Source organism: Scomber scombrus, chromosome 1, assembly GCF_963691925.1.
Source record: "Scomber scombrus chromosome 1, fScoSco1.1, whole genome shotgun sequence".
NCBI lineage: Eukaryota > Metazoa > Chordata > Actinopteri > Scombriformes > Scombridae > Scomber > Scomber scombrus.
Genome location: NC_084970.1, coordinates 30011146 through 30033590, shown reverse-complemented (window position 1 = coordinate 30033590; position 22445 = coordinate 30011146). Strand labels below are relative to the sequence as shown.

Below are 22445 nucleotides of genomic sequence, written 5' to 3'. Positions count from 1 at the left end.
TAAATGTGGCAGATATACACTTAACATGACTATCTCAGACTGCTGAAGCCTCATATAATTCAGTCTGTTGGTGATCAGTAAATACCTCCAATATAAATAGCTACCTGCAGTCTGACTGTATCCCAGCCAATTTTAAACATGCAGTTCAGCCTCTTCTGGAAAAAAAAACAACTAACCTTTATCCATCATCCCAAAAAGGCCTATATCTAAGCTACCTTTTATTCTAAAAAGTCCAAGAGAAAGTTGTTGCAAAACAGTTCACTGCTGTCTTGACTGCACACAGCATTTTAAATAAATTCCAATCAGATTTCTGTCAGCAGCATTTCACTGAAATTGCTCTTCTTAGCATCTCCAATGACATAATGATGCCTTCTGATGTGAGGGAATGTTTTGGTGCAGCTAGATCTAAGTGCAGCTTTTGATACTGTAGATCTAAGCGTCTTGATTGAAAGGCTTAGGCAGTGGGTGGGTTTCTCTGGGGGCGGCCTGGACTGATTCACCTCTTATTTCTCTTGGATAGGAGTTTTTTCTGTGACACTTTGTTCCAAAGTGTCTGAAACTGCTGCTCTTTCCTGTGTACCTCATGGTTCTGTCTTGGGACCTACACTATTATGTGTTTTGCTTCCCTTAAGTCATGTTATTAGCAAATCATGTGTAAAGTTACCTCGTATCACTTTTGCGCTGATGATATTCAGCTGTATGTCTCTGATGATGAGACTGATAAACTATTTGTTTTGCACAGTTGTCTGACTGCCATAAAGGCCTGGATGGATAACAACTTCTAACAACTAAATGCAGCTAAGACTGAGATCCTTATCACTGCTTCAGATAGTATAGCTCTCAAGGTTGCTCAATGTATTGTGGCCCTTCCTTCAGCTGTACAGTCTAATCTTAGAAACCTTGGTGTTATATTTGATCAGGCTAAGTACTTCGATCAACATATCATATCTCTAATCTGGGCTACAATAATGATATCTCCTTTTCATCTGCCTCAGCAAGTCGTCCCTGGACCGTCTACAAATGGTCCAAAATGCTGTTGCAAGGCTGTTGACCAGGTCCAGCAGAATGACTCACATTACACCTATATCTTTTTCACATTGGCTTCCCATCAACCTGAGGATTCATTATACGGTGCATGTTTTCACATATAGAACCCTGCATGGCCAGACACCCGTCTACATCTCTGATCTGCTCCATCCTTATATCACTGGGGTGGGGGGAGGGGTCATGGAGACATAAAGTATTCCTTTCTCTGCATACAAGTTATATTATAGTATGTTAGATAATTTATTATTTTTTATATACTGCTGAAACTAAGCAAAGTTGGTTAAAATAAAGTGTTTTTAAGCAGACTTTTTATTTTTTTCTCCAATTGGCACCATCAGAACGAACAAAATGGCCATTACGTCTGCGTCTGTAGTTACCATGACTCATTTTAACAGCTCCACTACCCTCTGGGTTAAAGGATGAGGTGTTCTGTGGTTCAAAGCTGACCATAGCTCTTCACGATTTCCTTTTTACAGGAGCATTACCTCACCTTGACTCGTCCCAAAGCACACAAGCAGACAGGAAATCACCCCTACAACTGCATCATGACCACGCAGCAGAGACAATACCTCATGCTGCACTGACCTAAAATCAGAGGTGAGGACACGAGCGATCATAGCAGGATCAAGTTACAGTGCAGTTACCCTCTGAAATGAGGCTCCTGTTATGATGAAGACGCAGCAGGGTAGTATCCAAATGACTGGCTTTTTAATGTGGCCTATCCCCACATCATTTGTCGGCATCTTTTTGTCCTTTGAAAGTGACAGGAGAGAATGAGGAGAAAAATGGTGATGCAGTCCTATAACAGATTTTTAAAGCACATCTATGAAGTATGAACTCTCTTTTATTGAAGCAAAGTCAAAAGGACGCACGCTAACGTCGAGCACATTTCATTTTTTTTGATAGGACTGCTAATATGATAGAGTTTCAGTACCGATTGCAACATTTCACACTTTTTGATGCCTTTGAAGAATATAAACAAACATGTTTTGTATTTGCTTAAGTATTTAATTTGATTTAATCTTACTATTAAACAAACAACCAGTACAGAAGAGCTTTGATAAATGCAGTCTGAATTAAGCTAAATCATATAGAGAAACAATTACTATTTTGTGCGACTATCCTGCTAATTGATATTACTGATTCTGACTCACAGTGTTCTTGAATCCAGTGTTATTTTCCTTTTTTAATGTTGTCTGTTATTACTCTCTTTCATCTTGAGCTGCAACGATTAGTCGATTAATCCGTTTTTATCAATCGTCTTAAGCAATAAGTTGTAATAAATTGACAACTTAATACATTGTTTTATTAACCCGTCTTTGAAAGAAAATTAATCCGCAACTATTTTGAAAATCAAATAACTGTTTTGAGTTATTTAAAAAAAAATCTCCTATTCCAGCTTCTTAAATGTTTTTTTTCTGGTTTCTTTTGTTCTCTTTGATAGTAAACTGAATATATTTGGGTTGTTGACTTGGGCTTTGGGAGAAAGTGATTGACATTTTCACGATTTTCTAACATTTCATTGCTCAGATGTCTAATCAAGAAAAAAATTGACAGTTTCATCAATAATGCAGATACGTGTTGGTTGCAGGTTTACTTTCCTCCCCCTTTTTATGTTGATCACATGTGTTGTTCACAGTGATGAGCATATCTGCAGCTTAAATTGACTACTCCTATATGCTGTTTGTTTCACCCATTGAAACTCATATAAAGATGTGGAAAAATAGCTAAATTTGTATTTATATACGGAAAAATCTGTTCAAAAAACAAAATAAGGATAAGAATGTGACCAGGCAATTGATGCCAAATAAGAGTGCTTAACAGTTTCAGATTGAATTAAGCTTTTAGATTTGTATTTAGGTTTGCATCTTTGAGTAAGCAGGATGACACGACATGTGAAGGAAAAATTAAACTTGCATTAAACAAAAAAAGCTACTGGCGTTGAATTTCTGGGCCCATCATGTGGTTTAGCAGTATAATCTATATCTATCATTATATTGTGGATATTATGTTCGGTTTATCCAAATATTGATTTGATTTATATCATATGATTATAAGTGGAGTCTTAAATTATATATGTTTTGGTTTTAACAGTAAACATAAAGTCGAGTTTCAAAGTTAATACTTGACCATGTAAACAGTAGTTCGAATTACTGTCACCTCAGGGTCCATTTAGTAGCTGTTCTGGAGCTTTCAGTCAGACCAAATGATGTTCATCAGCTCATGGGTTTTGCTCTGTTCTGAATGCATTGTAGATTTTAAGTTGTCATTTTTTCCTGAGCACTTTAAGGACTTCCTCATTATTCAGAAAGAACATGGACCCTTTTTCCAGACTTGTCATTTTCAAGTAATGTTCAGCAGTAAAAGAAGAAATGTACTGTAACAGAGATTAGTTTCTTCTCCTCCTTGTTGCCTTTTGCTTAAAGGGCACAGCTCTCACTCTTTCTACACTATAAACGCTCTCTTCTATTGCAATTTTTCTTCTTTCTAAATGTAAAATAAACATTTCACATCTGTTCTTAGATGGATCAAAAGCCATTCTTGGGAATGCAGGAAATTACCACCTTTAGGTGAAGTAGATAGAACAAAAATGGGATGAAATCATGATACCAAAAAGGTGAACTTCCTACTCAGAAAACAACTCCACTGAACATCACAGACTGATGATACAGAGCAGTATAGGAGTGTCTGTTATAGGACTTTTTCATTTAATTTTAACCCATCAATGTCAAAATGAAACCTTGGCTACAGGGCCTTTGTTGCACTCAGCTTTTGAAGTCAAAGATCACACTAGATACAGATGAGTGCAGTGTATCACTGTTGATGCCAAATGGGTATTGGATTTGAATCTTAAATCAAAGAGTGATCGTAGCTGATTGATATCTCTTTGATGAATGTCTCCTCGGCTGCTCACACAGAACAGTATAAACTGAGTGTGTGGTCTGAGTCTGAACAAATATTTATATTTGGTCTAATTTGACAGTGGGTTGGTATAAAACTAATATTTTAGTACAAACTAATACAAGTACACAAAGGGAACATCTGAGTTCTAATGTAATAAGTCCTCTAATTCACTCACAACTGCACACAAACACCCTTCGTCTCAGTTATTGATCTGGTTTCAGGTCATTTACGTAACAGACTCCAAGTCCTGTCAATATAATTGCATAAGAGCTTTATACACCTCCAGGGTAACCTATCAGGGAGTTATAGAACAAGAATGGCCAATAATTTCAATCACCTTTATTGACATGTTCAGTGTCAGCAGTTTCGATTGGTTCCCAGTGTTTCTCCATTACTTGTGCTTTTGTTGAGACCTTTTAAAATCCCCTCAGGGTATTTGATAAGGGAATAAATCTGAAGACTAAGATAACATAAGATAACATACTTTATTGTCTCACAAGGGAAATTTGTCTCAGGCTCCATGTTGCTGCATCACACAACACATGTGCTATCAGTGCCACAATGCACATGTACACGGAGAACATAGATCAAACATACACTTTTTTCTGCAAATGTCTTATATACTGTAGCATGTTATAGTTATTTTGGTTGGCTTCCCAAACTACTAATAACAAACTCTGGTCTCTAGTGGGAGGGTAATAATTTCAATCAGCTTTTGGGGTTAAAATAATACAGTTGACTTGCACACATACTGAGTGCTGATCCACAAGAGTTAGCTGACTGAAGTGCTTCTATACTACTAGCAAGGAAAGCAAGCAGAACTTAATGTATATAGCAGATTTTATACCAACAATAACAGTAAAAGCATATATAAGCATAAAGCATAAAAGCACACATACAAAAACATGCTTACATAATGTACTAAGAGCCTCATTTGAATTTATAATTTAAAATTGACAGGAAACAAATGCAGAGACCGTGTCGGACTGTTGTGATAAAATCAGGTTTTCTCTCATAATACTCCTGTCATCACCTCTACTGCTACACTACTACTACTGCCAATATTAGGAAGTAATATAATGTGAATGAGAACAGTTGTTTTAAGTTTCATAAACCTTAAATACGGTATTTCTGGTGGTCTGCTGTTGTTATTGCTTTATTTGTGTTTGTCTGGTGGGGTAATACTCCCTTGAGGTGATAATAAAGCTAAAGCAGACAAGGCTGTAAACTCACACGGAGATAGCACAAACACCCATACATCAATTTTCAATATCACACCACTGACTCTGACTTATTTTTATTCACTTTGACACTTTGAGTTCCACCGGCTCCAGTGACGTTAATCTCTTAGGACCTTTTCATCATCCTTAAGAGCCAACAAAATGAAACAAATGGTGACTGTTTCAGGTGCGTGGAAGATCTGTGAGCTGTTTGAAGTAGCTTCCAGCTGTGTCATGGAGCTTTTTATCAGGTCTAAAGCAGGTGTAATAAACCGGACCACTGAGCGTGACCATCCCTAAAGCCTGGGATGGAGTTCATCAACATGCACTCGCTGCTGCACTCAAGTTGTTTAAGTTAGGGTATCTGGAAGGCTTTGCATGCCAGAGAAATGACATTGACTTATGCTTCTACTGCAGGACTGCTTCCAGGGAGTTACCATGGTGATGATGGTGATGGAGGAGGTGAAAGGCAGCATAGCTTGATAATCATAAAGATAAGATAAACAAGAGCTCTAAAAACTGTGGGACAATCCAGAAGATAAAATATAGGTAATGCAGGAAACTATTTTATATTTGGGTCCAAAAATATTTGTGTGCATGTTTCCAGACTCCTCTATCTGGGTTAAATAATGTCTTTTTTGTCTTCTTAGTTTGTTTATATCATAGCATACACTGTATTCAAAGTAAAATCCCCACAAATACTGTAATCAGTATTCACTTTGAAGACCTTATAAATTATAAACTGAGTATGTTTGAACTTTCAAACACTTCACTATGTTCAGCCTAGATCTACTGTATGTTACAACTGCTTAAATCACACAGTGCTGGAGACAACGCTGCAATGTGCAGTTTTACTCATTTTAAAGGATTTCTAATATTTTTTATATATAATTATATAAATTATATATAATATTTTTTTTGCTTTATAGAGTTTGTATGTTTTATTTATAATTAATAATCATTTTTAATTGATTAAATAACATTCCTGAAACAAACCATAGTGGGGATAGGTGATACTGCAAAATTTAGTTTTAATTTGATACCAGAATCAACCAGAAACTTTAAATTATTATATTATAATATTATATATTATGTCTGTAATGTACTGTTATGTAGGAATGTGTCATCATCTGGGAGGTCAATACATCATATTTATTTATCGCAAGCATGTGAAATAACTCCAAATGATGTTCTTCTTACATTTGGCCATCAGTCCACTTTTGCATTTGTTTCTTCCCTGAACTAATGAGGTAAATCCTGTACGCAGGCACACATTGCAGCAGAGAGACAAAGAGTGACCGGAATATCACACTCATGTTGGAGGATTAAACAAACAAAACCTTGCTCGCAGACACAGTTTCTGATGAAATTAAAATGAGGAGACAAATCCCATTTCTATTTCTCCTATTATGGATGCTCAAAACACCACTGAGTGTTGGCACCGTATGCAGTAGTATCCAACCATCCCTAAATCAAAGTTTGTTTGCATTTGATGCCGACTATTTTCTGCATTGAATGCAAACCGTCAGTAAATATTGTTTGTTCAAGCAGATAAAAATAAGCTCTATTTGTGTGGCTTTCTTATAGCACAGAGTCATAGGGACAAATGTTTGTTTGTGCAAAGCTTGTGACTTAAATATCAGAGACTATAACTTTATTTACCACTGACAGTAAACATTTCCTATCTGAAAAAGTTGTCTGGTTCATGCACACCAAACGTTAGGTGCTGGTAATGGCATATATTGAAGGAAAGACAACTGCACACTAAGCTCCAATGATTTTATTATATAATTTATGTTTCAACCACACTTGTGTCGATCTCAAAGGAAGTCAAGAGCAAAACAAAAAGAGTTTTCCTGACCTTAAAGGGAACATAATGTGCTTATTGTGATTTTCTGTAATACATATGCTATTATAAAATGTTGTATGTCTATATTAAACATTGTCAAAGTTGAAAAACTTAAGGTGAACATATGTAAATGCACATGCCCACTAATGGTCGTTAGTTTCATAGTCTTTGATGCTAAGGTTGTTTCATGGGTTGTTCGCCTTGTCCACTTGGGATTTGGGATTGAACATGTATGGATATATTTGAGAAGTTTATATCTTGAATAAACAATGACAAAAAGACATAAATTATGGCTATTACTGGAAATCAGAGTGTGCTCATCAGGAGGGGGGCCTTGAAGAGACAGGAATTAAAATGGCCTGTTTTAGACAGAGGCTGAACTGAGGGTACAGTATAAGACAAATAAAGGAGATTTTAAACTGTAAATCATGTAAAGATATTCCAGTAGACCCCCGGAATAAAAATATAGACAAGGAAATGTGTATTTTACAGTATGACCTCTCTAGCAGAGTAGTGTTAGTTGCCTAAACATAACCAGACTTTAGTAAAAGGGGCACTATTTTAAAGAAACAAGTACTTGTTGTCAGTGTAGCACTGATGGAGTGCGTGCACGTGTGCGAGCAACAGGATGCTGACTGGAGCTCACTTAATGACCACCGGTGTCATTAATGAGAGAGAATTTCTGATTCTCAAATATTGCACCTTTAAACAACAGAATAAACTCAGAGAATTGTTAAGTCTCCTGCTGTTTTAAAAACTATCAATGGCAGTTCAGATAATGGCCACCCATTCTTTACTGTGAATGGTTTCCCTCAGTGCACCAGCCCTGCAGAACATGCTGCAGATCATCCCAAACTTTTCACTGGGTTCTGTTGCTAATTGCCTCCTGGGTAGACGACACTGAATTATTCAGATCCTGTATAATGGGGTTCACTGAACATCAGGAAACACAGATAGTAAGAGAAAGGTGAGGCATGACAAAAGACAACATTCATTATAAGGTAAACAGAACACTGCTGATTGGCTGAATTCCCGGAGGAATATACAAGTCCAGAAATACTCATTGCATTACACCCCTATGATGGAAATACAACCCATTAGGCAATTATATAATCGTGCCAGAATTACAATAACAAAGAGATAAAAGCCAGAACAAAGTACATACAGGACCAAGGTCTATGGTCTCAACTATAATTCAGACAGAAAGAGTTAGAAATATCAAAGTAGGTTGTTATTTACCAAAATGTACAAAGGCATTACACACAGAGTTGGCCTTGGCCTAACTCTTGGGGGATAACGTTCTTAGTCTCAGCATATGAATAATGCAACGCAAGAGGTCGAGAATTGCTGGTGATTTATGAGGGGCCACCATGCTTTGAATTCCCTCCATTTGGCAGTGGTCATTTATTTGCATCTAGAGGGTGCCCAATCCATTGTATAATGTATAATTTACTTAATAATTTCATCTTATTACAGGACACCCACACCATCTAATGGATTTAATTCCAATAGAAACATTTCAATTAAGAATGCTCAATGTTCTTTAGTACCAGCTTCTTTGGTGTCAGAATTTGTATTTTATTTTTAGGTCGTTGGACGGACAAAACAAACAACCTCAACACATCATCTTCTGCTTCTGATTTTCAGACATTTTATATTAAAAAATAATCAATTAGTCCAAAAATATCATCAACAGAAGGTGTTATAACAAAAATAATCATTAGTTGCAGTCAGCACATCCTCAGCACATCGATTGTACGACCCAAAGGAGTGTTTTGTAATATGCTGCCTCTGTTGGTGCTTTCCAATAACATTATAAATCACTGTTAAAAGTACTTACATTTTATAGTGTGATGATGCTGTGGTTGAGGTCTGGTTAGGTTTAGGCACAAAGACCACTGGGAAAGATCATGGTTTGGGTTTACATGATCACTTGAAACGTAGTGTGGGTTAAAGTTACTATTGCCTTAAAGTTAGGCAACATTCGTCCTCATGGCAACACTTAACATCACTCCTGGTTGGAAACATGAGTTGCAGTTCGTAATGGGAGGCGAACAGCAGTCTCCTGAAGTTTATTTCCTGCTATCTATCTATCCAGCCTTACACCCAACCCACCACCTCTAAATATGTACATTTGTCACCTTATATTGACGTCATCTGAACTGCATCAAATCTTCGGGTCATAATTACTAGAGCTGCTAGATGACATTCTCTCAAATGTAACTATATGTGGTTTTCACTGGCTGAAATTTCGACCTATACTGTCATTTTGGACTTTTGATTCTATTATTGCGAAAAGTCGAGGCTCTTGTGTTTGTTAGAATTTAATTGTACTAAAAAGTGATGACGTGAATAGTCACAGCAGTCCTTCTACAGTAGCAACAGCAGTTCTGCATTACAAGATAACACAAGATAACATAATCCTATAGGGCCTGAAGGCAGTGGGTTTTTTTTGGGAGCAGGTACTTGGACCATATTTTAAAACTTTTGAGTCATTGGTTGTTTCAACACAGACTTATTTTGAGAATGTCCTTTCCCCCCAGCACCCCACTAATCTCACTAATCTCACAAAATCCAGCTAAAACCCAATGTCAATCTGATGTTTGTCATTCTGTGTGCGATTGATGTTTAAGGACAGAACAGAAGACACATTGTCACTGCTTTTGCATTCATCTTCAGGGTTTTACATTTGCAATGTCATGTCACAAGAATATGTTGTATCTATTGTTCACATTTCTCAACAAATCCAAAATCCAGCCCTCAAACCCTTAATTAAGATTAAGATGGATGGAATTTAACATGGCCTTTCAATGCATTATTAAAACCTGAAAATGGGAAAGGATTACAAATTCCTATTAGGAGAAGGGTAGCATATTCTCTTCTTTTCTCTTGCCTGACTTGTTTATTTACAGAGGAAAACATCCAAAATGGATGAGCTGAGATAAATTAAGATTTATTAACAAGGAGAGGAAATTGTGACACTGTGTATTTTTTTTGGCCGTAGCCCAAAGACGTCGCCCCAAAGATGTTTGTGCATTAACCAAAGTAAAAACAACAACAACAAAAAATCTCATTAAAACATCATTTATGCAGAACGTCAGCTGACACGCTCCTTTCTACTGCTTGCACTGCTCGTCTGAACTTCAAAACAACCCTGCTGCTGAGAGGCATCATTTCACATGCCAGCTTCTATCTGAAACATCAGCAATCTGCATGACATATGAAGGGAATAAATTGGACAGCCTCTCCGCAGCCCGCTATTATCTTGTTCAGGTGGAGAAAATCACAGGATATAACATGATGAGAGCAATTTCCAATGTCTTACCTCGTCTTGGTAGATGAAGAAAAGCATGATGGACAGAATTTCCAGGAAGAAGATAAGCAGGAGGAGGATGAAGAACTGTGGAGACACAATGAGAAGAGACAGGACAGCTGAATTATTTTACAGACTATTTATCAATGAGGAGGAAAAGAACAAGCATCTGTTTGTATGGAAAATATGGAAAAAATATACACTGAGGAAAAGAAAAAAGGTAGCAGACACCAAAGTTTGTGAAGGAGTGAAAGTAAAAAGAAATAAGAGAAAGGAGGAAATGGCCATAGAGTGTCAAGCAGAAGGAGCTGCTGAAGTAAGATCGATTGAGGAGCCGTAGATCGTTCAGCGTCTATATTTCTAACTGACAGGTCAAGAGTGCAGCGAAAGAGAAGGAGGTGAGGCAGTCATAGCGAGCAGGACAGACAAGGTGATATACAGTTTTCCTCCTTCCACTTTAGAATTTGTTAAAGGAGCCACATTTTACTCTTCACCAGTCCCAACCCACCCCTCCTCTGTACGGCAGCCGAGATGAGCTGCTTGATGGGTGATACATCTTCCCGTTGGCCCATTTGAGTGCTTAAAACAGTTACGAGCTCATCCATCAACCACTCTGCGAGGACGTGACTCTGTCTGGGCCAAGGAGGGATGAAATATTTTAGGAATAACGGTACATACGTTCCAGGGGGTCACAAAAAGATCTTGATGAAATGTCACCAGAATATCGGTTGATGTCTAACAACTTATACATCTACAAACAGCAGCATTTTGGAGAATTTGTTTGTTTTTTTGAAAAAGACTCAGACAGTGTGAAACCTTCTCAGAGGGTCAAAAACACATTTTAAAAGTAGATATGTTCTTTTTCAAAGACATCATAGCTACACATCCTCTGTGTATTCCAGGCGTTTGCTTGACAGTGGATGTGAGTGTTGTGAGTTCACAAGACTGGTATCGAGCAGGGCTGTCAGTTGCCCCCGAGGTCTTTTTGGCAGCACCTGCATGAATGAATCACTAAGCAAGGAAAGGATGAAAGTCTCAGTGGCAACACTGGAAGGTGAGAGACAGACTAGGCAACGAACCGATGGCAGCACACAGCCCACGGTCTGTTTGACTCACTCGTGCACTATTCAAGAGGTGCTCTTGAATAACCATCTGAAATCAATTTCTATTGTTCTGTCAGGCTTCATTGTCTCAGTGTTACACACCGTAAAATAACAGGTAATTCTAATTTTGCGTATTTTCACGTGTTTATTTACAAAGAATAACTATGTCAGGGTTGGAGAAATTCATCCTTTTTGGGCTGATGAAATCTTTTAACAAGCCACTGTATAAAGTGAAAACACAATACAGTTGAGTAAAGAGACACTGCTGTTTTTCTTAGTAGGTCTAAATATTTGACATGTTGACATGTTTTACCCCAGACAGCAACAATAGAACTTTTTTAAAAATCATGCACCACATTTCTGCAACCAAAAATACTTTTTTTTTTTTTTTTTTAATCATTGAAATCAACAGACACACAGAGGAAGTTTCACTGAATTTCAACAAATTTGTCTTTTTGTGATATTTCCTGACCTGCTATTGATCCTTGATGGAAAATATTTCCCGCTTCAGTGTTAAGAGTGTGAAAAGCCAACTGTTTGACTACACTAGTGGAAATTCATATTCCCTCTCTCAGTCAAGAATTCTATATCATATTCTTGCTGCCGCGAGCACTTTAAACACTTGTTCCTACTTAGAGTTGCATTAATCGATTTTTGGCCTCTTAAGGTTAAAGAAACTCCAGAACAAACTGACAGAACATGGATTTATCATACACATCCCGAAGACTTCATTATTCAGTCTGACATTATGTCCACGTAAGCTGATTTCTGTTTGGGAGGGAGGATTATTTTATCATAACCAGTTGGCAAAATTAACAGTTCTGTCGACACCATTTTCAGCTGACACAAAGGGGTTAGCGATTGCTCGGAGCAGATAATTTAACGTTTGTCACGTGGTTAGAAGACTTATCTCAATTTCTGGAGGTCCACTAAGAACAATTCATCAATGCTTGTGGCCATTTTTGTGTCGCTATTTTTCTTGCTCCATTACAGGAAGATAACACCCCCATTCTTAACAGCTCACAAACCTCTGACTGGCTTGGATCATATTTCCAACCAGGCAAAATGGTCATCAATAAGGCCAATTTAAATGGTTGCAGATGACAGTGATTAATAGGTCCAGAGAGGTGTTATATAGGTCCAGAGGCTACTTGCAGACATGGAGCAACAAACCAAGCATTCACCCTCCTATTAACCCTGGTTTGGTCTTCACCAACTCCTATACAAAAAAAAAAGCATTCGCGCTAGTATTCACCAGTGCGCTGCCATCCTTATCTTGTTCCTGATGTACTTTCACCTAAAAAAGTCACTTCTGACAAAAGAAAAATAAAGACATCTCTGTAAAGCTTCAGAAAAACTTTCATGTTCTTTCCCCCCTCTGTCTCTCTTTTACAATTTCACTGTGTCTCAATGACTCTTTGCTCTCCTTATTATCTTCAGTTTTTCTTTGAGACCATGATATCACATCAGAGCAATGGGACATCATTAAGCATGAGGAACTGATACTCACAAGCACTTGGAAAACAAACAGACTCATCCCCTGTGGCTCTCTGGATATTTCCCCATTAATCTGCTTTTAATAAGAAATTTAACTCCTCTTCTTTACACTGCAGGCAATAGCCAGATTCAGTGGGATCATTTAATGGCAGCAGAATGCATTTTACTTTTATTACATACTGCAAGAAAGCTATTGAATTACCTTAAGGAATTACAAACCACTACACTGTTCCTGTCAAATGGGTTTCTGAAATTAACTGTAAATGATGACGATCCATTTGTGAACTGTGCAGAAAGGCTAATAAGAATAATAAAAGTAATAACTGCCTATGAATCATCCTGAAGAAGTTGTTTCCTTGATGAAACATAATTCATGTAAGATGACAGATGCAACTTCCCAGTCATAGTCTCTAATAATAATAATGACACCAGTTGGTCTAAAATTTCTTCTTCTCTGAGCAAAAAAAAAATGTTCCAAGTTACTTTGCAAGGCTGTTGACTAATCAGACTGTAATGATATGCTTGTTTATGTGACAGACGCAGCAGACAGCGGAAATACATTTGCATCTGCTCTTCTGTTTTATTCGTGGTAGTTGGTGCTTGAAGTAAATGGACATGAATGCAACACATCTCAGTTTAAAATCTAAAATTGAGGTTTGGGTCGGGTTGCTCTGTTTTTGCCTCGCTGTGATGAATTAATATAAACAAAGACTGGGATCCCATTACAACACGACCAAAGCAAAGCTTGATATGTTTTTTCCTGAATTGTCATTATTCAAAATGAAATATGTTCTGTTTGCGGCAGCATAACTACAGGAAAGATTAATGGGATATTGGAGTAAAAGGAAATAAAATAAGGCTACAAACAAGCAAAAAAAAAGCATTACAGCTTGTTAGACTGTTATCAAACAAAATCCTTACATACTTTAGATTCTGCAGATTTTCTTATTTTATTATATGTATTGTATAGAATAGTGGTCTCCAACCCTGTTCCTTGAGAGCTGCTGTAATGCATGTTTGAGGTATCCTTCCACTTTAACACACCTGATTCTAATTATCAACTCATTATCAAGCAGCTGAAGCTCGTCAAGGTCTTGATAACGAGTTCATTAGTAGAATCAGGTGTGTTAAAGTGGGAAGATACCTAAAACATAAAGGGCAGTAGCTCTCCAGGAGCAGGGCTGGAGACCATTGGTATAGAACATATGGATAACATTATACTGCACATTATATACACTGTAGAAACTATCACACAAGCCAATTCTCTGTCTATATCTTGTAAGAAGTCAGCTTTTATCCCCCAAATCCTTGTGCTGATCATGTAGTCACAGGCTGAGCAATAGCAAGAAAGATTCATTTTTGGCCCCGAGACCTTTTATTATTCTCATCACCAGATAAAACTGAGAATTTGAAACCGGGAAAGCTGTATTTTCTTGCTACTGCTCCCCCTCTGCAAGCCAGTAGTATGAGATTTAAATAGTACTGACACGTGTAATGGTGTATATAATCATGTCAGACTATCACAAGAAAGATAAAACTCAGTGAAGTGGTCCTTTATGACCTCTCAATTTCAGTCAAGGAGGGTCCTGCAGGTTTTTGCTCCATTACAATTTTAATTCCATGAGAGTTAATGACCCACAGCTGGTCTGTATCTACCCAACGCCTTCAGAGAGGATTTATGTTGTTATATTTACATTTAAGGAGACTTGAATATATCTAAAGAACACTAATTTTTATAGTCCGCTGAAGTCTAAATGCAGATTGCATATTTATACAACAAACTCCACAAAGGCAGCATGCATAAAACTCATGTAATTTATGTTATGAGTTGTTCGGCCCGCAGTGCTGATATCCCCGTTTTAGCAGAGATTGATGCCTTAGCAGGGCTTCTCGATGAGAACTATAATCAAAGTCCAGGAACAAGGATTGATTCTTTCATATTCATCCTGCTGTGATTTCCACGCAGTGTGAAAGCTACAGTGGCTCTTTGTCTGTTGACACAGCATCAAGATTGGTGAAGCAGTAATGTCAGGTGCACAGTCCATCAGCCCCTCGCAAATCAATACCTTCTGGGATCATTCTGCCTTGAGCATACATGAAGGGAAGCCTCAGAAGGTGATAGCCGTCTTCTTTTTATGTGGTGGGTCTAATCATTTTACAAGCTCTATATCTCCGGCTCATGTGTGACTGCAGTGTAAACAATCTGCCTCCATTTCTGCCACAGTGATCTCACACTCTGATGGATTTGCTGCCAAATTAAGTCACAGACCTGGCACAACTCCTCTATGGCCTTTGACTTGCTCTGTTATTAACCATCTGAATGCACTGGTATGAGACACGACTTTAAATACCCATTACCCAGGTGATAATTGAATTTTTGGGAAATTTCAATGGCCCTTGTGGCTTTTATTTTTAACCTAAAAGGAACGAGTATTGGATTTTGCACGACAATCTGGTTTTAATGTGATGATTGGTGCATTACACTACTTGATGTATGAAGAAAAGACTGCTTTATTTAAAGCACCTGGAAGCAGGGGGCGATGCTGGTAAAGGGTTTTATCATGAACCACAATGTCTTATTTTTCCTTCCAGCTTTCATCTCTCTCTCCTCATTTCCTGTTATGTCTCCATTTGCTATCTAAGAAGGGCATACAATGACAAGAAAATATATTTTAAAGAAAGCCCCTGAAAAAAGAAAGCACCTTAAAAAATTCTTAAACATCCCCTCCAGACTCGTATTAAGACATTTAGAAAAGAATGGTATGTTTAGCACATTAAAAATCCTTAAACTGGCATTTCCTCCTTCTCCCTCATTAAATATTCCAGATTATATGAATATGCAAATACATTTCATTTCACAAGTTTAACTGCTGTGAACAAGATGTCTCCTACTTCAATGTGTAGACAATCAGAGGCACAATTTTAATTGATTTGTTGTAATCGGAAACAATTTACCCAGAATGTGATAGGACTATTTTTTTAATTTGACAGTTGATGGGTTTCTACAAACTGAAAACTTGAACCTACGTTCACCATCAGCAGCACAAGCACCAGTACTAATTTTCAACGCAGTGATTGGTTGTTTTGTACTGAAATGCACTTTTGGACTTTACTTATCACCTTACTTAATGTACACAAGCTTTTGCTTTTACTTTTGACTTTTTTTTTTTTTTAATCAAAAAGACATATTTTCCAATGCAGGTCATCTTTTTTGTGCTGATAACAGGGAAAGTTTCATGTCTATTCAAGTGTTGGACAAACGCCAACTGTCAGTCAGTAGACTGCGTCTCTGTAGAAAATGAGAGTGACTGTTATCTCCAGAATTGTGGACACTTCAATTACCTCCTAACACCTAACAACCTTTGGCAGGAAATAGAAGTATGTCCATTGCTCATACTAAATGGAGAAAAAAAAAGTCCTCAGGGTCTTTGAAAGAGGTTTATTTGTGTGTGTTTACGCACTAATATTGCAACCCACATGCCTTTTATAGTAACTTTGCTGCTGTGATGCCAATGCCAAACATCAAGAGGGAAGCATACACAAGGAAGTGACTGGATAAAAAATGTTCGCGACACAGGTTTTACATTTAACACATCATATAAAAGCTGAAATGTCTTTGAAGTCATTGAGTCACACTGTTGAAAAAGCTTTTTTTCCTCCAACCGTGTAAACCAGTGAGTCTGATGTTTTGAGCTTCAAATTACAAAGCCACACACAAAAGGCATACTAATACTTTTGCCAGCACGAAGAACAACAGTAATTCCTCAAATGTCTCACAGCAATGTTGCAATGAGGTGTCCCTCATCAGCGATCAACATGCTAATGCTAATTGGCCCTGAAATTTGAAGGGAGAAGAGTCTTTTCTAACCTTCATGAAGAACAGGCTGCTCTGTCACTCATTAAAACAGACTCATAGTTCGCCCGGTCTCATTATATTGACACAGTACAGGAATTGTTCTGGTCACTGTGGGGAAAATGGATCATGCTAATGATCGACGCTAAGGCTCATTCCCATCGAGCTCATAATCGCTTACTCCTGCTGTGCCATTTCTGTAATGATTAATTCTATTTTTTCCCCACACAGAATTATTCTTTCTCATAAACGCTGTGTGTGTCAAAGCTTCATTACATGAGCTTGTTTGTTTATCAAAATACTTATCAATCTCACACTTGTTCCGGGATGCCTAGCTTGAAATTGGAGCTCAGCCCAAAGTTTGGATAAATTAGTGCATAAAAAATGTTTGATATTTGTTGTCAAGCACATCCTGTGCACTGATTTGAATATTACGGGTATATATCTGTATCTCTTTCCCCATGGCTAATTCACGTCAGTCAAGCCAGTCACTTTCAGCTGTAAACTTCACCATGACTCACATCTCTGAAAAAGATAATTTTCTACACATCACATTAGTTGTTGAGCAATTTGTAATTTTTGTAGCATATGATAATATTGTTCAAGAGATGAGAGGTTTTGGGCACAAGCCACAATCTTTAATTATGACTAATAGTTGTACATTTTGTTTGGGAGCTGTAATTGTAGATCAGATTATTTGAAATTAAATTATACAATAATGATAAATACTGGTCATTTTGGCACAACGATTTAAATAAATCAGGGCCATGAAAGATAGAACAGCATCTGAACTTGCACTTACACCAGTCAGATAATAGCATTTTAGTACATCATTGAAATGAAGCGACCCAGAAAGTGAATTTGTTTTCCAGTATTTTCAGTCCTGTGGCAAACTACAAGATTTACCACACAAAAATGCAAAAAGCTCACTGTAGTTGTGTGTATGAACATGTGCAAGTTGTTCATGTAGCTTTAAGATATTGTGCATTAACCAGAAAAAGAAACATGGCTGTTAATATGTCTGCGTCTGTACTATTTGAAGGAACAATGGCTCCTTCAGAAACTGTATAACAATGATACTCAAAAGGAGAGTCATTTTGTGATGTGTCTTCCTCAAAATAAATCACCTAATGTTAGCTGATCATATCACATCATTTTCAGACAGGTCGTTAGCAGCCAGTTCTATAATTGCTGAGTGGCTAGCGGTTATTTGTCTTAATGGATCAATTAATCTTAAATATTTTAAATCATAACCTTCAATATTTTGTTTCCAATTAATGTCTGTACCATTTCATCTTTCTTTTTTTCTGTTGAGCCATGGTGATTATTAAGAACTGTGTAGTTTTGCTTCTGTTAAACAAACAAGAAATGTAGACTTGAAATGAATGAAATACTTGTTGTGTAAAAGATATTTTCCTCTGGAAAGATTACCCAGACATCAGCCGTTCAAGAGACTAAATGTAAAAGCTTTCATGAAACTGGGTTAGGGTTAAGGTTAGCTTGTCATATCAATCAGCAATCTAGAGAACCAAAGCAGAAACGTATTCATGCTGTGTGAGATTGTATATTATTTATAAAAAGTTGTTGATAATATCTGTCAAAGCAGCAACAAGAAAATATGATCTGAGAATTTGGCTTCATAACATCAACACAGACTGCAAGGTTATCCAAAACCATTCTGCCAAACAGCTTACCGTAAGCAGCAGAGGACGGCTCTCTTTGACGGCTCCCACACAGCCCAGACAGCCAATCACCATGATGATGGTCCCCACTGCGATAAGCAGGTTGGCTGCCGACAAGGAGGGAAGGGATGATGATAGGGTGGCGAAGTTACCCTGGGTCACTGAGAGCCAGACTCCTACTCCCAGTATGCCACATCCTCCCAACTGCATGGGGAAACACACAGAGGCATAAAGCTGTCAGTGTTACGACAACAAATTCCTAAAAAGAAACATATTCATACACGGTGGTGCATAAAAATATGTGCAGACTTGTTGTGGCTTTCTGTTTGTTTTTTAAAGTGCAGTTCAGCGAGGGTGTGCAAAGGCTGGAGAGGGGAAGTCAAAATGAAAAACACTGTCGTCAAAAATTCAGAACCGCAGCAAAAACTGAGATAAAACATCAAATGAGATAGCAGAGCAAAGATATAGAAACAGGTTTCCCACAAAAGTTAAGCAACCTAGCACCATGTCTACATGCACAAAGTATATTTTCTTCTGTTTAAGGGAAATGGAGATTCTTTCTGATGATAGCTTGTCACAGAGCCACTTGAAATATTCAGAAAAACTGAAAAATCTGGATATTCTAATCACTTTCTTGGATGTGGATAAATGTAATAAATTGATCAATTGATATCCATTGCTGTTTTCTGATATCCTGCCTTGAACACACTTAATAGAGAATGACATAGATGTTGAAGATGCTTAGCCCATCAAGCAGCACTTTTATCTTGTGTGGGATGAGAAGAGGACACTGAAGGCTGAAGGCCATTGGAGGCCGTAGTTTGGTATATGCTAGATAACAGCACTGCTGAGCCTTGTTCATGTAACTGGGCCTCTCCATGCCTCACAGTTAAGAAGTCAGATCAAACTGTTGTAAAAATACAGGCAAAGTCTAACAGAAAGGTACCATTTTTTTACAAAAAATAAGTAAAATACTGTTAATTTTGATGCTTTTTGGGGTTGAAACTAGTATTTTCATTCAGGGACAGAAGCTTCTTGCAACCATTGACATCATATAATCATCACTCATCCTCTTAATTCCATGTAGCTTATTGTTTCTCTTTTCATCCTCTAAACAAATTAAAAGGTCAGTAACATCATACTGAGAAAAGATAATTACTTTTAAATTAATTAATCTAGTTACCCAATTAGTGGCCATGTTGAACGTTTACTATGATGATAAATTGGTATAATCCAAACAAACACCTGGCGGGCGCAAGAGAGCATTTTCAGGTTGTGTTTTCCAGCAGTTGTAAGTTTGAATCGCTGGTACTCTACATTATTTTCACATGACTGCTGATTGAAAGTTTAGTTTAAAGATTACTTGTAGATGCCTGATTTCTCTTTACCTACCTACGTATCTATCTACCTACATATCAGTGAATATGTTAGACCAGATTGATCTATCTACACCGTGTTGGATCCTCCTCCTCCTCGCATTTCATAATTGATAATAGCCAACTATCTAAAGCACATAAAGTTAATTCAAATAAGTAACCAAGTTGGTTAATGTGTTAGCTGCTGAGCCCCAAAAGAGAAAAATGGTTATAATGGTGATCTTAGTTTAAGGGCCCTACACAGGGCCCTACACATGCCAAGGGGCACACCCTGGACCTGGTGTGCTGTGTTGGCTTAAGCCCCTCCCATCTCTACTGCACGGATCCAGCTGTCTCCGACCACCAAGCCATCCTGTTCTCTGTCCCAGTGTCCCTCCCTAAGCAGCCTATAAAAAGGTCTATCACATACAGGAACACAAAGCGTGTGTGTATACCTACGCTGGCTAACACCCTAGCTGCCAACCTCGCTATCCACCCCTCTAACCGCACTGCTGACGGCTTGGTGGAACACTATAATAGCGCCCTCGCCCTCAGCTTGGACTCTGTTGCTCCACTCACCACCAAACTGGTCTCCTACACCCGCCCCGCTCCCTGGTTTACCCCAGAGCTGCGGAGGCTTAAGTCCACGGGGCGCCGGCTTGAGAGGCTTCACAAAAGATCCGGCCTCACTGTCCACCTCGAAGCCTACAGAGACCACATCCAGTGCTACAAAGAGGCTCTCACCCAGGCAAAAACAGTCCATTACTCCACACTTATTAACAGCCAACAAAAGCATCCGAAAATGCTTTTCTCCACCATCAACCGCCTTCTTGACCCTCCCGACGCTTCACAACCCTCCGACGCCGCTGACCTCTGCTCCAGGTTCCTGGACTTTTTCCACCAGAAAGTGGCCACCATCCACCAGCAGCTCCAGGCATCTACACCCTCCCCGCCGGCCACAGTATCTCGGCAGGACATGTACCATCCTTCTGCCTGCCCACCACAGCGCCGCCTCTCCACCTTCTCCCTGCTGGATGCTGATCAAGTCCTCGACCTCTTGACCAAAGCCAGGACTTCATCCTGCAGTCTGGATCCACTACCCACGACCCTGCTGAAGGCCTGTCTCCCCACCATCTGCCCCCCGGTGGTTGACATCATCAACGCCTCACTTGGCTCTGGTGTGGTACCCTCCAGCTTTAAGTTGGCAGCCGTGACCCCAACACTCAAAAAGACAGGCCTGGACCCAGATGACCCCAACAACTACCGTCCGATCTCCAACCTTCCGTTCCTGAGCAAGATCTTGGAAAGAGCAGTGGCTGCCCAGCTACAACATCACATGTCCCACCATGAGCTCTTTGAACCTCTCCAATCGGGCTTCAGACCCCATCATAGCACCGAAACCGCCCTCATCAAAATAACAAACGACCTCCTGATTGCTGCAGACAACGGCCTTGTTTCCATCCTCATCCTCCTTGACCTCTCTGCTGCCTTCGATACCATCTCCCACCCCATCCTGCTCTCCCGTCTCTCTGAGCTCATTGGCCTCACCGACACTGCTCTCTCCTGGTTCCAGTCTTACCTCTCCAACCGTAAACAATACATCACTCTGCAAGGCTCCTACTCCACCACTGCAACAGTTAACCATGGTGTCCCCCAGGGATCTGTCCTTGGCCCCCTCCTCTTTACCATCTACTTGCTCCCCCTCGGTCAGATCATCCGCAACCATGGACTCAGTTTCCACTGTTACGCAGACGACACCCAACTGTACGTCAGCACCAAGCCCTCCTCACAACTCCCACCAACACAACTCAACAACTGTCTGCACGATATTAAAACCTGGATGACCAACAACCTTCTGAAACTCAACACCAACAAGACAGAGCTCATGGTGGTGGCCCCAGCACCACTGCTCAGGAAGGTTGGAGACCTCACCCTGGTCATCGACGGCTGTCCCACCTCCCCATCTCCCAAAGTGCGGAACCTGGGCGTGATCCTGGACCCCACACTCTCATTCAGTTTCCACATCCAGAGCATCTCCAAATCTGCCTTCTTTCACCTCCGTAACATTTCAAGACTCCGGCCGTCACTCACCGACTCAGTCACCGAAACCCTCATTCATGCATTTGTCACCTCCCGTCTGGACTACTGCAATGGTGTCCTGTCTGGGCTCCCCAACAAAGCCCTAGACAGATTGCAGTATGTCCAGAACTCAGCTGCCAGGGTGTTAACCCACACCAAGCCCTGGCAGCACATCACCCCCATCCTCAAGAAACTCCACTGGCTGCCAATCAAACAACGCATCAGCTACAAAATCCTCCTCCTCACCTACAAATCACTTCACTCACTGGCACCCAAGTACATCACCGACCTCCTCCACCCGTACACCCAGTCACGGTCCCTGCGCTCCACCAGCAAGGACTTACTCTGCACTCCCCGCACCAGACTCAAGACCTTTGGTGACAGGGCTTTCTGTGCAATTGCCCCTACCCTTTGGAACACCCTGCCCCCTCCTATCCGTTCCGCTACTTCTCTGTCACAGTTCCAAAAGTACCTCAAAACACACCTCTTCTCTCTTGCCTACCCTCCCTAAACCCCCACCCTGCCCTTACCCCCCTATTCCCA

The 22445-nt window shown here is 39.4% G+C and overlaps 1 protein-coding gene across 1 annotated transcript in view; it reads right to left on the bottom strand.

Moving 5' to 3' along the window:
• tspan4a (tetraspanin 4a) overlaps positions 1-22445 on the bottom strand; it is a 116053-nt gene that overhangs the window by 32347 nt on the left and 61261 nt on the right. The window contains exons 2-3 of the mRNA XM_062416787.1: positions 18481-18672; positions 10346-10420 (exon numbers count right to left, since the gene is read on the bottom strand). Coding sequence (XP_062272771.1) covers positions 10346-10420; positions 18481-18672 — 267 coding nt within the window. The remainder of the gene's footprint in view (positions 1-10345; positions 10421-18480; positions 18673-22445) is intronic.